The sequence below is a fragment of the Erythrolamprus reginae genome, chromosome 13, assembly GCF_031021105.1.
Source record: "Erythrolamprus reginae isolate rEryReg1 chromosome 13, rEryReg1.hap1, whole genome shotgun sequence".
Lineage (NCBI taxonomy): Eukaryota > Metazoa > Chordata > Lepidosauria > Squamata > Dipsadidae > Erythrolamprus > Erythrolamprus reginae.
The window spans coordinates 10,155,941-10,168,237 of record NC_091962.1 but is presented as its reverse complement, the minus strand read 5'-3'; the positions used below and the strand labels follow the sequence as shown (position 1 = coordinate 10,168,237).

Genomic DNA, 12,297 nt, shown 5'->3' with positions numbered 1-12,297 from the left:
TGCCGAATTCCCATAATTGTTTGATGCCTTTCTTTCCAAGTCTGGGTGATCGCAATGCCATCTCTGCTTTTTTTCCTTTCCGAAAGGGATATTCCTTCATCGCCCCGTCCATCCTCTTCAACCGCAATGCTGTGACCGCTGACGTACTTGAGGCAGCCTGCGACAGGGAGCGTCCCGGAAGGTCTGCGGTGGCCCGCAGCGCCATGATGAAGGTAAGGGGGAATTGCTCTCGGGGGGAGGAGAAGCAGGAAGTGAGTGGGGCAAATTTTGTGGATGTGGTGGGGTGGAATCGCACAATAGACCACAATGGAAAATCCTGGTTTACAAACCGGAGGGGCTGGCTGGGTTCGTGCAACTCACTTTGAACACGACGGGATGTGTGAACGGGGCCTCAAAAAAGTTTCCTGGGTCTTATTGATGAACTTAATCCGTACCGTGACCAGGTTCTTAAGTAGAAAGGTTTGTAAGAAGAAGCCATTTTTCCCCTAGGAATCAATGTAAAAGCAAATAAGGCGTGCGATTGGGGAAACCACAGAGAGGGTGGAGGCCGTTTCCTCCCAGGAGATTCCTAGAGAGGCCCCACAGAGGCTTCTCCCCGCCTTTTCTGGCCCTGTTTCCTCCCAGGAGATTTCTAGAGAGGCCCCACAGAGGCTTCTCCCCGCCTTTTCTGGCCCTGTTTCCTCCCAGGAGATTCCTAGAGAGGCCCCACAGAGGCTTCTCCCCGCCTTTTCTGGCCCTGTTTCCTCCCAGGAGATTTCTAGAGAGGGCCCTTGGAGGCTTCTCCCCACCTTTTCCAGCTGTTTCCTCCCAGAAGATTTCTAGAGAGGCCCCACAGAGGCCTTTCCCCGCCTTTTCCAGCCCTGTTTCCTCCCAGGAGATTGCTAGAGAGGCCCCACGGAGGCTTCTCCCTGCTTTTTCCGGTTACAGTTTCGTAGGCTCGGGTTTGTAAGTGGAAAATGGTTCTTGAGAAGAGGCAAAAAAATCTTGGACACCCGGTTCTTATCTAGAAAAGTTCGTAAGTAGAGAGGCGTTCTTAGGTAGAGGTACCACTGTACTTACGACCCCCAATTGAGCGCCGAATTTCTGTTGCTAAGTGAAACGTTGGCTAAGTGAATTTTGCCTCATTTTACGAGCTTTCGTGCCATGGTGTTGTTAAGCAAATCACCGCCGTTGTTAAGGGAATGACTCCTCTCCCCTGCCGACCTTCTTAATGACTGCCAGGGCTTATGTCCGTAACTTTGAAGTAAACTTTGGTCGTAAGTCAAGGACCGCCTTTAGAAAATCAGCCAGCCCTTCCAGGATGTTAAAAGTCAAAGGTTTTCGCGATAGGCCAGGTAATAATTGGATCCACAGAGTTTGTAAGCATTGGAGGTGATTTAGAAGACAAATTAAGTGATTCTACTTGTAATGCTAACAGCAAGAATCACCTTTCTGGCCTACTAACTCCCTCCTTCTTTCTTCTTTCTCTCTCAGGATTCTTCGTTCTTCCAAAAATATGAGATGGACTTGGTGGAGCCGCCCCTGGGCGAGGGAAGCTTCTCTGTCTGCCGCCGTTGCCGACATCGGCAAAACGGGATGGAATTTGCGGTCAAAATCATCAGCAAAAGGTAGCAAGTTTTTATTTTATGTCGGTTTTTTGTTCTTAGCTTGCCTCGTCCATCTGGAAAGGTTCTGTTTTATTATTTTATATATTTTATATTTTTATTATTTTATATTATATTCAATTCATATTTTATATTTTTATATTTCATAGTTTATATTCATACTATACTATACTATACTACACTACACTACACTATACAGTGGTACCTCTACTTAAGAACTTAATTCATTCCGCGACCAGGTTTTTAAATAGAGAAGTTTGTAAATAGAAGCAATTTCCCCATAGGAATCAATGTAAAAGCAAATAATGCGTGCAAACCCATTAGGAAAGAAATAAAAGCTCGGAATTTGGGTGGCAGAAGGAGGAGGAGGAAGAGGACAGTCACTGCTGAAGGAAGAAGGAAAGGTGAGGGGAATCAAAAAAATCAAAAATGTTAAGGCTTAAAAAAAAAAGAGGGACTTGGAGGCGGCGAGGAGCATGTCCCTCCCATACACCCGGCGCGAGGCTGCCTCCCATACACTGCGCCAGAGGGAGAAACTCAGGGAGAATGGCAGGAAACTGGTTGGGCCTTCGTGCCGCTCTCAAATTTCCTGGGAAATTTTTAATGACTCATGTTCTTAAGTAGAAAATGGAGGCAAAAAAATTGTGAACACCCAGTTCTTATCTAGAAAAGTTCTTAAGGAGAGGCGTTCTTAGGTAGAGGTACCACTGTATATTTCAAATCCCTGAAATGAAGAATTCTCTCTTTGTGTGGGACGTTCACGTCAGCGGTGTCACTAAGCTAGCTGGAGAGGCTGTCGGCAGGTCGAAATTGGCACTGCGCAGAAAACGAAGGAATGATGGGTTGGGCTGCAAAGGCAACACCTACAACAAAAAGGACTTTATAGTCGTGCAATCGACTGCGATGGACAGTGGCATCTTTCTCCTCCTTTTTCCCGGCGCAGGATGGAAGTCAACACCCAGCGAGAGGTGGCGGCTCTGCAGATCTGCGAGACCCACCCGAACATCGTCAAGCTTCATGACGTTCATCAAGACCAGGTGAGGGTCCCTTGTTCTCGGAGAGGAAGCACCTGGAGAAACCTAACTTGGTTTTGGATGAGGGGGTTAGATCCCGAGATTTGGACAGACCCTAATTCAAGTCCAACCTCAGACATGGAAGTTTTTTAATGGGACTCGGGCTGGCCTCTTGGTCTACGACCGTGATGGCGAACCTATGGCGTGTGTACCGCAGGTAGCACACGGAACCATATCTGAGGGCACGCGAGATGTTGCCCTTTGTCAGCTCCAATGCGCATGGGCGCACCGGCCAGCTGATTTTCAGCCTTGGGAAAGGCCGTTTCTTCCTTGAAGCCCTGGAGTGCAAAGAAAGCGCTCAATGGACAAACCGGAAGTTTTGAAAACAGAGTTGTGGTTTGCCCATTGTGCTGTTTTTTGCACACTGGAAGGCTCAGGGAAGCTTCCTGAAGCCCAGAAGGGCAAAAAAACAGCACAACAAGTAAACCGGAAGTCTGTTTTTCTGAACTTCTGGTTTGGCTGTTTTTTTCACCATCCCATGCGTGGGGATTGGGGTGGTTGTGCGCATGCGCGGGACAGCATGCAGGGGCGCATTCATGGGGGGAAGGAAAGGGTATGGACACATGCACGCATGCAAGCGTACACACACACACATCCTTTTGGCATGCGAATCAAAAATGGTTCGCCATCACTGGTCTAGGACATGGGTATGAACCTCGCCGTGTCACGTTGACATCACATGACATCTCTTGCCTTCATGGAACTGGTCTTGGCCCGCAGGCCACCAGTTTGACACCCCTGATCTAGGATGACCCTACCCCACAGGGTTGTTGTCGTGTGCATGGGGGTGAAAACTCAGGAGACATTAGTATACGGCTCGTCAAAATTTATCAAGAGGTGCAATGAGTAGCAAAAACAATGAGTAAGCCTCTCATATCTCCCTGGGATGTCTCCCCAGATTCTTCCTCAGAGGTCAGCCCAAGGCAGGATGAAAGGCATTCTGTATGTGAGGGAATGTACCAAACAAATTGTGTTCCCACATAGGATGCCACGAACCATGAAGCAGACTCCTTGTCCCGACAAACCTCCCTTTTTTAATTACGTTTTTGTGAATTCTTCTCATTCACATCCAGCAAAGTCTTTCAAGGGTAAATTTATAGCCACTGACCTTATCTGGCTTGGAGAGCTGCCACGTTTTCTTCAAAAATTGGCAAGGAGTCTCTTGAGAGTCATGAACCAATTAAGCAAAATTATGGTGTCGTGCAAACTCTCCTCTCCTTTTGCTCCTCTTTTATGCCCTCTGGGAGGGGCCATTCATCGTTCACCAGTGGCCTTACTCCTAAGTCGACCCTTGCTCCTTAGCTGTTCCCTTCGTCTGGCAGCTCTGTTCCTCTGCCTCACTGATGTCTGACTCCAAAGGCAGCTGATAACTGTCAGACAGCCCTGGCCCTGTTTCTACCTCAGACCAAGAGCCTTCCCCAGACTCCAGGAATGGCCCATGTTCCTCCCCAACTCCTCACTGTCTGGAACTGTTGTCAGCTCCACTGGCAGACCGTAAGGAGTCACAAGGCAGCCAGCTTCAACATGTTCTAGCTTGTGTGTTACGTACTAAATCAACTATGAGTACCGGGACAAAAATTGTCGGTGTGTTAAATGCGTCAAATAGTCAATTCGATGAGTTTCGAAGCCATTGAGTACCAAGGCGCCGCTGTATGTATGTCCCTTGTTGGCCTTCTTTGTCCATAGTATCACACGTACCTGGTGATGGAATTGCTGAGGGGCGGGGAGCTTCTGGACCGGATCAAGAAGAAGCAACACTTCAGCGAGTCAGAAGCCAGCCAGATTATGCGCAGCTTGGTTTCCGCCGTCAGCTTCATGCACGACTCGGGAGTGGTGCATCGGGACCTCAAGCCCGAGGTACGCTTAGGAAAAAGGGAGGCTGGGTTCCCAGTGAAGCCGTTGGGTGAAAGAGCCCAAAACTGCATTTATGGAAGTTTTCTGTTTTCAACCCGACAATTTTTTTTTTTGCTTTAAAATTGAATTATAAGATAGCAATAGTATTTAGACTTATATACCGCTACACAATGGAACTGCTGAAAATGTAAAAAAGAGTTAGGTACCTCCTTCCATATGTGGTGGACATGTCCCAAAGCAAAAGGTTACTGGAAAATAGTATACAATTGGCTGCAAAGCATAATGGAAATAGAAATGGAGTTCACTCCTGAATTATTTTTACTCGGAATAATGAAGAAACAATATCCCAAGAAGACACAATACTTAACAATACATATTATAACAGCTGCGAGGACAGCATACACGCAATATAGTGTTCCCTCGCTTTTCGCGGGGGATGTGTTCCGAGACCGCCCGCGAAAGTTGAATTTCCGCGAAGTAAAGATGCGGAAGTAAATACACTATTTTTGGGTATGAACAGTATCACAAACCTTCCCTTAACACTTTAAAACCCTAAATTGCAATTTTCCATTCCCTTAGCAACCATTTAGATTATTACTCACCATGTTTATTTACTAAAGTTTATTAAAAAAATATTTATTAAAAGCAGACAAAAGTTTGGCGATGACATATGACGTCATCAGGTGGGGAAAACCGTGGTATAGACTTTTCGCGAAGTTCGAACCCGCGGAAATCGAGGGAACACTGTATTGGAAAAATGACTCAATCCCATCAGAAAATGTACTTAATAGATAAAATTTACAGGTGTGCAGAAATGGACAGGCTGACAATGGAGCTTAAAGGGCTAAATAATTCAGAATATTATGAAACATGGAACAGATGGTACAATTGGATTAGGGGGGGGGGAGAAAGGAATGTGAAACAATGTGAAATGACTGATGAAAAATAAGAAACATGTAAATATATGATATAATGTATATTATTCAGTAGAGGCAATGTAAAAAAATGGGTATGGATCTGTGTAAAAATATTGCGATGCGCTAGAAATTTGCTTTAAAAAAGAGAGAAAGGACAATAAAAGGGGTTGCTCGAGGACTACCTGTCACCCTTTGTGACTTTGCTTCTAGAACATTCTTTACGCCGACGAGTCGGAGGGCGCCCCCGTGAAGGTGATCGACTTCGGCTTTGCTCGCCTCTGCCCCCAGAATTCCCAGCCCATGCAGACCCCCTGCTTCACCCTCCAGTATGCAGCCCCGGAGCTTCTGCAAGATGGAGGCTACGATGAATCTTGTGACCTCTGGAGCCTCGGGGTGATCTTGGTGAGTTGGGATCGCAAAGGAGGACAAGGAGAGTCGTTCACAAACGAAGTCGTTGGACTTCATTTGGACTAAGTCGTTGGACTAAGTCAGGGGGAGGGAAAGTTGGCTCTTCTATGACGTGTGGACCTCAACTCCCAGAATTCCTAAGCTACCATGGTTAACTCAGGAATTTTGGGAATTGAAGTCCGCAAGTCATAGAAGAGCCAACTTTACCTCCCCCTGGACTAAGTCGTTGGACAGAATCTAAGTTCTAAATGAAGGGGTGCTCTCCGAGCTTGGCTGGGTTCTTATAGACATTTCATTACCCTAACTAGGTAATATAATCAGTGCTAGAAGGGAATGGGGATTGTAGAGAGGAGGGGGAAGAAGGGAGAGGAAGAGGAGGAAAAAGAAGAGAAGGAATGAGGAGTCCTTAGGAATGGAGATTGTGGAGAGGAGGAGGTGGTGGTGGTGGTGGATTGTAGGGTCCTTGGTGCCCTTTGACTCTGAGATGGCTGGTTTTCTTGCAGACGTTTTATGACCCAACTAGGTAACATCATCAGTGCTAGAAGGGAATGGGGATTGTGGAGAGCAGGACTGTGGGGTCCTTGGTGCCCTCTGGGATTCCTGTTTTCTTGCAGACGTCTTATGACCCTTAAATGCCTTAAACACGATCTAAGCATTGCCCACAAGATCATATGCTGCAACACCCTTGCCTGCCAGCGACTCCTTCAGCTTCAACCACAACAACACAAGAGCACACAACAGATTCAAGCTTAATATTAACCGCTCCAAACTTGACTGTAAAAAATACGACTTTAGTAATCGAGTTGTCGAAGCGTGGAACTTATTACTGGAGTCCGTAGTGTCATTCCTTAACCCCCAACATTTTACCTTTAGACTATCCACGGTCGACCTCTCCAGATTCCTAAGAGGTCAGTAAGGGGTGTGCATAAGAGCACCAGCGTGCCTTCCGTCCCCTGTTCTATTGTCTCTCCTGTATCTCATATATCTTCTCTTCTATCCCTAAATCTTCTCTTCTGTTCTTTCACTTATGTATTTTATTCCTACATTTTCTCTTCTCTTCTTTTTCTGATATATTTTACTTCAGGTATATCCTCTATAACCTTCACTGTGCATTGGACAAAACAAACAAACAAACTAGGTAACATCGTGTATTGGCAGTTCTGTGTTAGCAAAAACTTCAGAAGAAAAGGATTTAGGCGTAGTGATTTCTGACAGTCTCCAAATGGGTGAACAGTGCAGTCAGGCGGTAGGGAAAGCAAGTAGGATGCTTGGCTGCATAGCTAGAGGTATAACAAGCAGGAAGAAGGAGATTATGATCCCACTATATAGAGCGCTGGTGAGGCCCCATTTGGAATAATACTGTGTTCAGTTCTGGAGACCTCACCTACAAAAAGATATTGACAAAATTGAACGGGTCCAAAGACGGGCTACAAGAATGGTGGAAGGTCTTAAGCATAAAACATATCAGGAAAGACTTCATGAACTCAGTCTGTATAGTCTGGAGGACAGAAGGAAAAGGGGGGACATGATCGAAACATTTAAATATATTAAAGGGTTAAATAAGATCCAGGACGGAAGTGTTTTTAATAGGAAAGTGAACACAAGAACAAGGGGGCACAATCTGAAGTTAGTTGGGGGAAAGATCAAAAGCAACATGAGAAAATATTATTTTACTGAAAGAGTAGTAGATCCTTGGAACAAACTTCCAGAAGACATGGTAGATAAATCTATTTAAACATGCCTGGGATAAACATATATCCATCCTAAGATAAAATACAGGAAATAGTATAAGGGCAGACTAGATGGACCATGAGGTCTTTTTCTGCCGTCAGTCTTCTATGTTTCTATGTTTGTATCAGGGCTAGCATCACTAGCCATTGCAACTCTGAGCTCCCGATATTCTCCATTTTATTGATAATGGGTGTAAAGCCATCAATCGTGGCTTTTCTGCAATCCAAGAGCCCCCATGTGGGCCAGGAGGAGAGGGGAAGGGAACCGTGTGAATTGAAATCCGGCAGAGTTGCATGGCTCCTGGGTCACACCCACACAGCTTCCAATTTGTGTGCGAGTGTGTGTGCGTGTGACATTTCACTTTGTGGTTGTACATGTCACTTGATTTCTTGGTTAAGATTCAGAACGGCTTTGTAACTATAGATACAAACGTGTGGAGAAAAAAGAATAAGGGGGGGGGGAAGAGAGAGAGAGTGTTAAGAACAGAGATTCTAATAATTGTGCATTAAGAATCTCCAGGGACTTCAGAGATTCTTTCTGCTGTCGAGAGAACTGGAGGCGGGCTGACATGATATATCTGGCGCAAAGCTGGGGGCCGGTTGCACAAAAAAGCCCGGTGGGTTTTGTAAATAATGGGAGGGGATGTTTGTTGGGTTGAACCGTAGGGTGATGGTGTTACCTAGCTGGGTCACGAAGCATCTGCGAGAAAACCAAGCTCAGCAGCAAGGACCCCACAGTGGTCCTCCTTTTCCTCCTCCTCCATTGCACAACCCCCCTTTCTCTTCTAGCACTGATGACGTTATCTAGCTAGGTTATGAAACATCTGCGAGAAAACAACCAAGTTCAAGAGAGCACCAAGGACCCCAAAGTCCTCCCCCTCCTACATTTTGCAATCCTCCCTCCCCTTCTAGCACTGAGGATGTTGCCAAGCCCCCCATAAATTGTTTGGGGGGGGCATCGAGGGGAGCCAGGGGTTCAGGGCAGCTTCCTTCAGCCAAAGCTCCTGCAGTCAGGCAGTAGGGAAAGCAAGTAGGGTGCTTGGCTGCATAGCTAGAGGTATAACAAGCAGGAAGAGGGAGATTATGATCCCGCTATATAGAGCGCTGGTGAGACCACATTTGGAATAATACTGTGTTCAGTTCTGGAGACCTCACCTACAAAAAGAGATTGACAAAATTGAAGGGGTCCAAAGACGGGCTGCAAGAATGGTGGAAGGTCTTAAGCATAAAACGTATCAGGAAAGACTTAATGAACTCAATCTGTATAGTCTGGAGGACAGAAGGAAAAGGGGGGGGGGGCATGATCGAAACATTTAAATATGTTAAAGGGTTAAATAAGGTCCAGGAGGGAAGTGTTTTTAATAGGAAAGTGAACCCAAGAACAAGGGGACACAATCTGAAGTTAGTTGGGGGAAAGATCAAAAGCAACATGAGAAAATATTATTTTACTGAAAGAGTAGTAGATCCTTGGAACAAACTTCCAGCAGACGTGGTAGATAAATCCACAGTAACTGAATTTAAAAATGCCTGGGATAAACATAGATCCATCCTAAGATAAAATACAGGAAATAGTTTAAGGGCAGACTAGATGGACCATGAGGTCTTTTTCTGCCGTCAGACTTCTATGTTTCTAAATTTTTCCGGGTGGGCATCCCCCTTTTACTGCCACCTTTCAAGGTAGGACAGGCTGCAAGTCCTTACGGGGAGGGGAGACGTCGCTGGGCCCCTCCCGTCGGCTCATTTCTCTTCTCCTCCTTCCAGTACACCATGCTGTCCGGCCAGGTCCCCTTCCACAGCAGCCTGGAAGGCAGTGGGGCCAGCCACGCGGCGGACATCATGCACAAAATCAAGGAAGGGCAGTTCTCCCTAGAGAGCGAAGCTTGGAAAAACGTCTCCCAAGAAGCCAAGGAACTCGTTCGAGGTGATGGGGATGGGCAGCCGGGCGTGGCAATGGGGAGGCCTCCCAGGGGGGAGAGCAACAGGGGTCCTCTGCATTCGCACAACATGCTTAACTTGGGTCAGGTCGATTGCATTGGCTTAATGCCCTAGGCCAGGGGTGTCAAACTCAAGGCCACCGGCAGGACGGATCGGCCTGCGGGATGCTTAAATCCGCCCCCTGGAAATATGAAATGACCGGCTTGCGGGGCCTCCACTGGCCAAAAGGGGTTGTGTGCACACACCAAAGCCTGTTTTTGGCTCACTGGCCTCTTGAAGCACTCTACTGGCCAAAAACAGGCCATTTGGGGGTTGTCCGTGCAGCCTGTTTTTGGCCAGCAAAGTGTTGCAGGAGGCCGGGGAGGCTGCTGACCTCGGGGGGGCAGCTCCACATCACTCTTGTGGGGGTTTTCGTAGCGGCCAAAGGGTTTTGCCAGTGGAAACGGACTCCCGAGCTCTGTTTTTGGTTGCAACACCCTCCTGTAACCAATGTTTCCCTTTCAGCTGCAATGGCCTCCCACCAGCCTCTGCCAGCAAAAATAGGCCTCCGATGGGCTGCCCGTGGCCCTCCCAAGCTGTTTTTGCTGGACAAGGCAGCCCGGGCCGGTCCTTCGCTGTTTCCAGGGCAGCCTCGCGGGCTAGATCTAAGCACCTCGTAGGCCGGATCCAGCCCTCGATTTGACACCCCTGTTTTGGCTGTGCAGCGCCAGCCTGTTTGGGCAAGCTTATGATTATAAATATGTGGTTGAGATGCAGAAAACAAGGTTAATTGAGTTCAGGCACGTTGTGCAAAACCAGCCTTCGGCTTTGCGGGAAACCCCTCCATCCCACGGCAAGAAAAAAAAAAGGAACCGGAGGTTTCGCCAGCTAACTTCTGCATTGAAGACACCAACTTAATCTCTCTTTTTTTGGCACAAACCACAAGGGTTTTCGGTTTGACTAAGGATAATCCTCAACTCATCAACGTCCCCCCCATTGTGACCACTGGAAGTTACAGTGGCCCCGGGGGAAGGTTGTGAAGCGAATGTGGTTTCCCCCTCGTCTTGTCCTGTCAGGAAGTCACAAATCACGGGACCTTGGGACATGGCAACGGGCATTAAGTGTGACATCAGAATTTGGATCATGTGATCGTGGGGGTGGGGAGGCGGCTGCAATGGTCACAAGTGTGAAAACCGACCATAGCTCACTCTTTCCAGTGCTGTTCGCAATGATTATCTGTAGTAAGATTACCTGTTCAGTGGTACCTCTACCTACCTCTGCTTACAAACTTTTCTAGATAAGAACCGGGTGTTCAAGATTTTTTTGCCTCCTTTCAAGAACTATTTTCCATTTACAAACCTGAGCCTCCGAAACTGTAACTGGAAAAGGCAGGGAGAAGCCTCCGTGGGGCCTCTCTAGGAATCTCCTGGGAGGAAACGGAGCTGGAAAAGGCGGGGAGAAGCCTCTGTGGAGCCTCTCTAGGAATCTCCTGGGAGGAAACAGGGCCAGAAAAGGCGGGGAGAAGCCTCCATGGGGCCTCTCTAGGAATCTCCTGGGAGGAAACAGGGGTGGAAAAGGCGGGGAGAAGCCTCCGTGGGGCCTCTCTAGGAATCCCCTGGGAGGAGACAGGGCTGGAAAAGGCGGGGAGAAGCCTCTGTGCGGACTCTCTAGGAATCCCCTGGGAGGAAACAGGGCCGGAAAACGTGGGGAGAAGACTCTGTGGGGCCTCTCTAGGAATCTCCTGGGAGGAAACAGGGCCTCCACCCTCCCTGTAGTTTCCCCAATCGCACACATTATTTGCTTTTACGTTGATTCCTATGGGAAAAATTGCTTCTTCTTACAAACTTTTCTACTTAAGAACCTGGTCACGGAACGAATTAAGTTCGTAAGTAGAGGTACCGCTGTAGTAAAATTGACTAGGGTGGGGAGAGACATTGGTTGGTTTGCCGAGAGGGTGGTTGTTATGGTTTAAATCTCATCCACCTCTCTCTCCCCATCCAGGTCTTCTGACAGTGGATCCTGCCAAGCGCTTGAAAATGTCCAACTTACGCTACAATGAGTGGCTCCAAGATGGTAGCGCCCTCTCGTCCACGCCGCTCATGACGCCGGACATCCTCGAAAGCTCCGGGCCCGCCGTGCGAACGGGCGTCAATGTGACGTTTATGGTGAGCAGACCAGGGTTTTTTAGGGTGGGGCAGAGAGCAAAACTCTACCGGTTCATGCATACCGGTAGCGCTGGCCAGCGGCGGTTCGGGGAACCAGTAGCGGCAGCCGCACAACGCTCTGCCCACCTGTCACTATTTTCTGTTTTTTTAAAAACCTCTGCGCATGCGCAGGGGCGGTACTTCTGAACTGGGAGGGAAGGTAAGTAGACTTTACTGCCGGGCTGGGGGATTATGATAGGGAAAGCAAGTACGATGCTTGGCTGCATAGCTAGAGGTATAACAAGCAGGAAGAGGGAGATTATGATCCCGCTATATAGAGCGCTGGTGAGACCACATTTGGAATCCTGTGTTCAGTTCTGGAGACCTCACCTACAAAAAGATATTGACAAAATTGAACGGGTCCAAAGACGGGCTACAAGAATGGTGGAAGGTCTTAAGCATAAAACGTATCAGGAAAGACTCCATGAACTCCATCTGTATAGTCTGGAGGACAGAAGGGAAAGGGGGGACATGATGGAAACATTTAAATATATTAAAGGGTTAAATAAGGTCCAGGAGGGAAGTGTTTTTAATAGGAAAGTGAACACAAGAACAAAGGGACACAATCTGAAGTTAGTTGGGGGAAAGATCAA

At 47.6% G+C, this 12,297-nt stretch overlaps 1 protein-coding gene across 1 annotated transcript in view; it reads left to right on the top strand.

Moving 5' to 3' along the window:
- RPS6KA4 (ribosomal protein S6 kinase A4) overlaps positions 1-12,297 on the top strand; it is a 44,233-nt gene that overhangs the window by 24,389 nt on the left and 7,547 nt on the right. Inside the window, exons 10-16 of the mRNA XM_070766181.1 lie at positions 87-212; positions 1,474-1,607; positions 2,548-2,641; positions 4,364-4,534; positions 5,659-5,850; positions 9,348-9,507; positions 11,502-11,665. Of these exons, the coding sequence (XP_070622282.1) occupies positions 87-212; positions 1,474-1,607; positions 2,548-2,641; positions 4,364-4,534; positions 5,659-5,850; positions 9,348-9,507; positions 11,502-11,665 (1,041 nt within the window). The remainder of the gene's footprint in view (positions 1-86; positions 213-1,473; positions 1,608-2,547; positions 2,642-4,363; positions 4,535-5,658; positions 5,851-9,347; positions 9,508-11,501; positions 11,666-12,297) is intronic.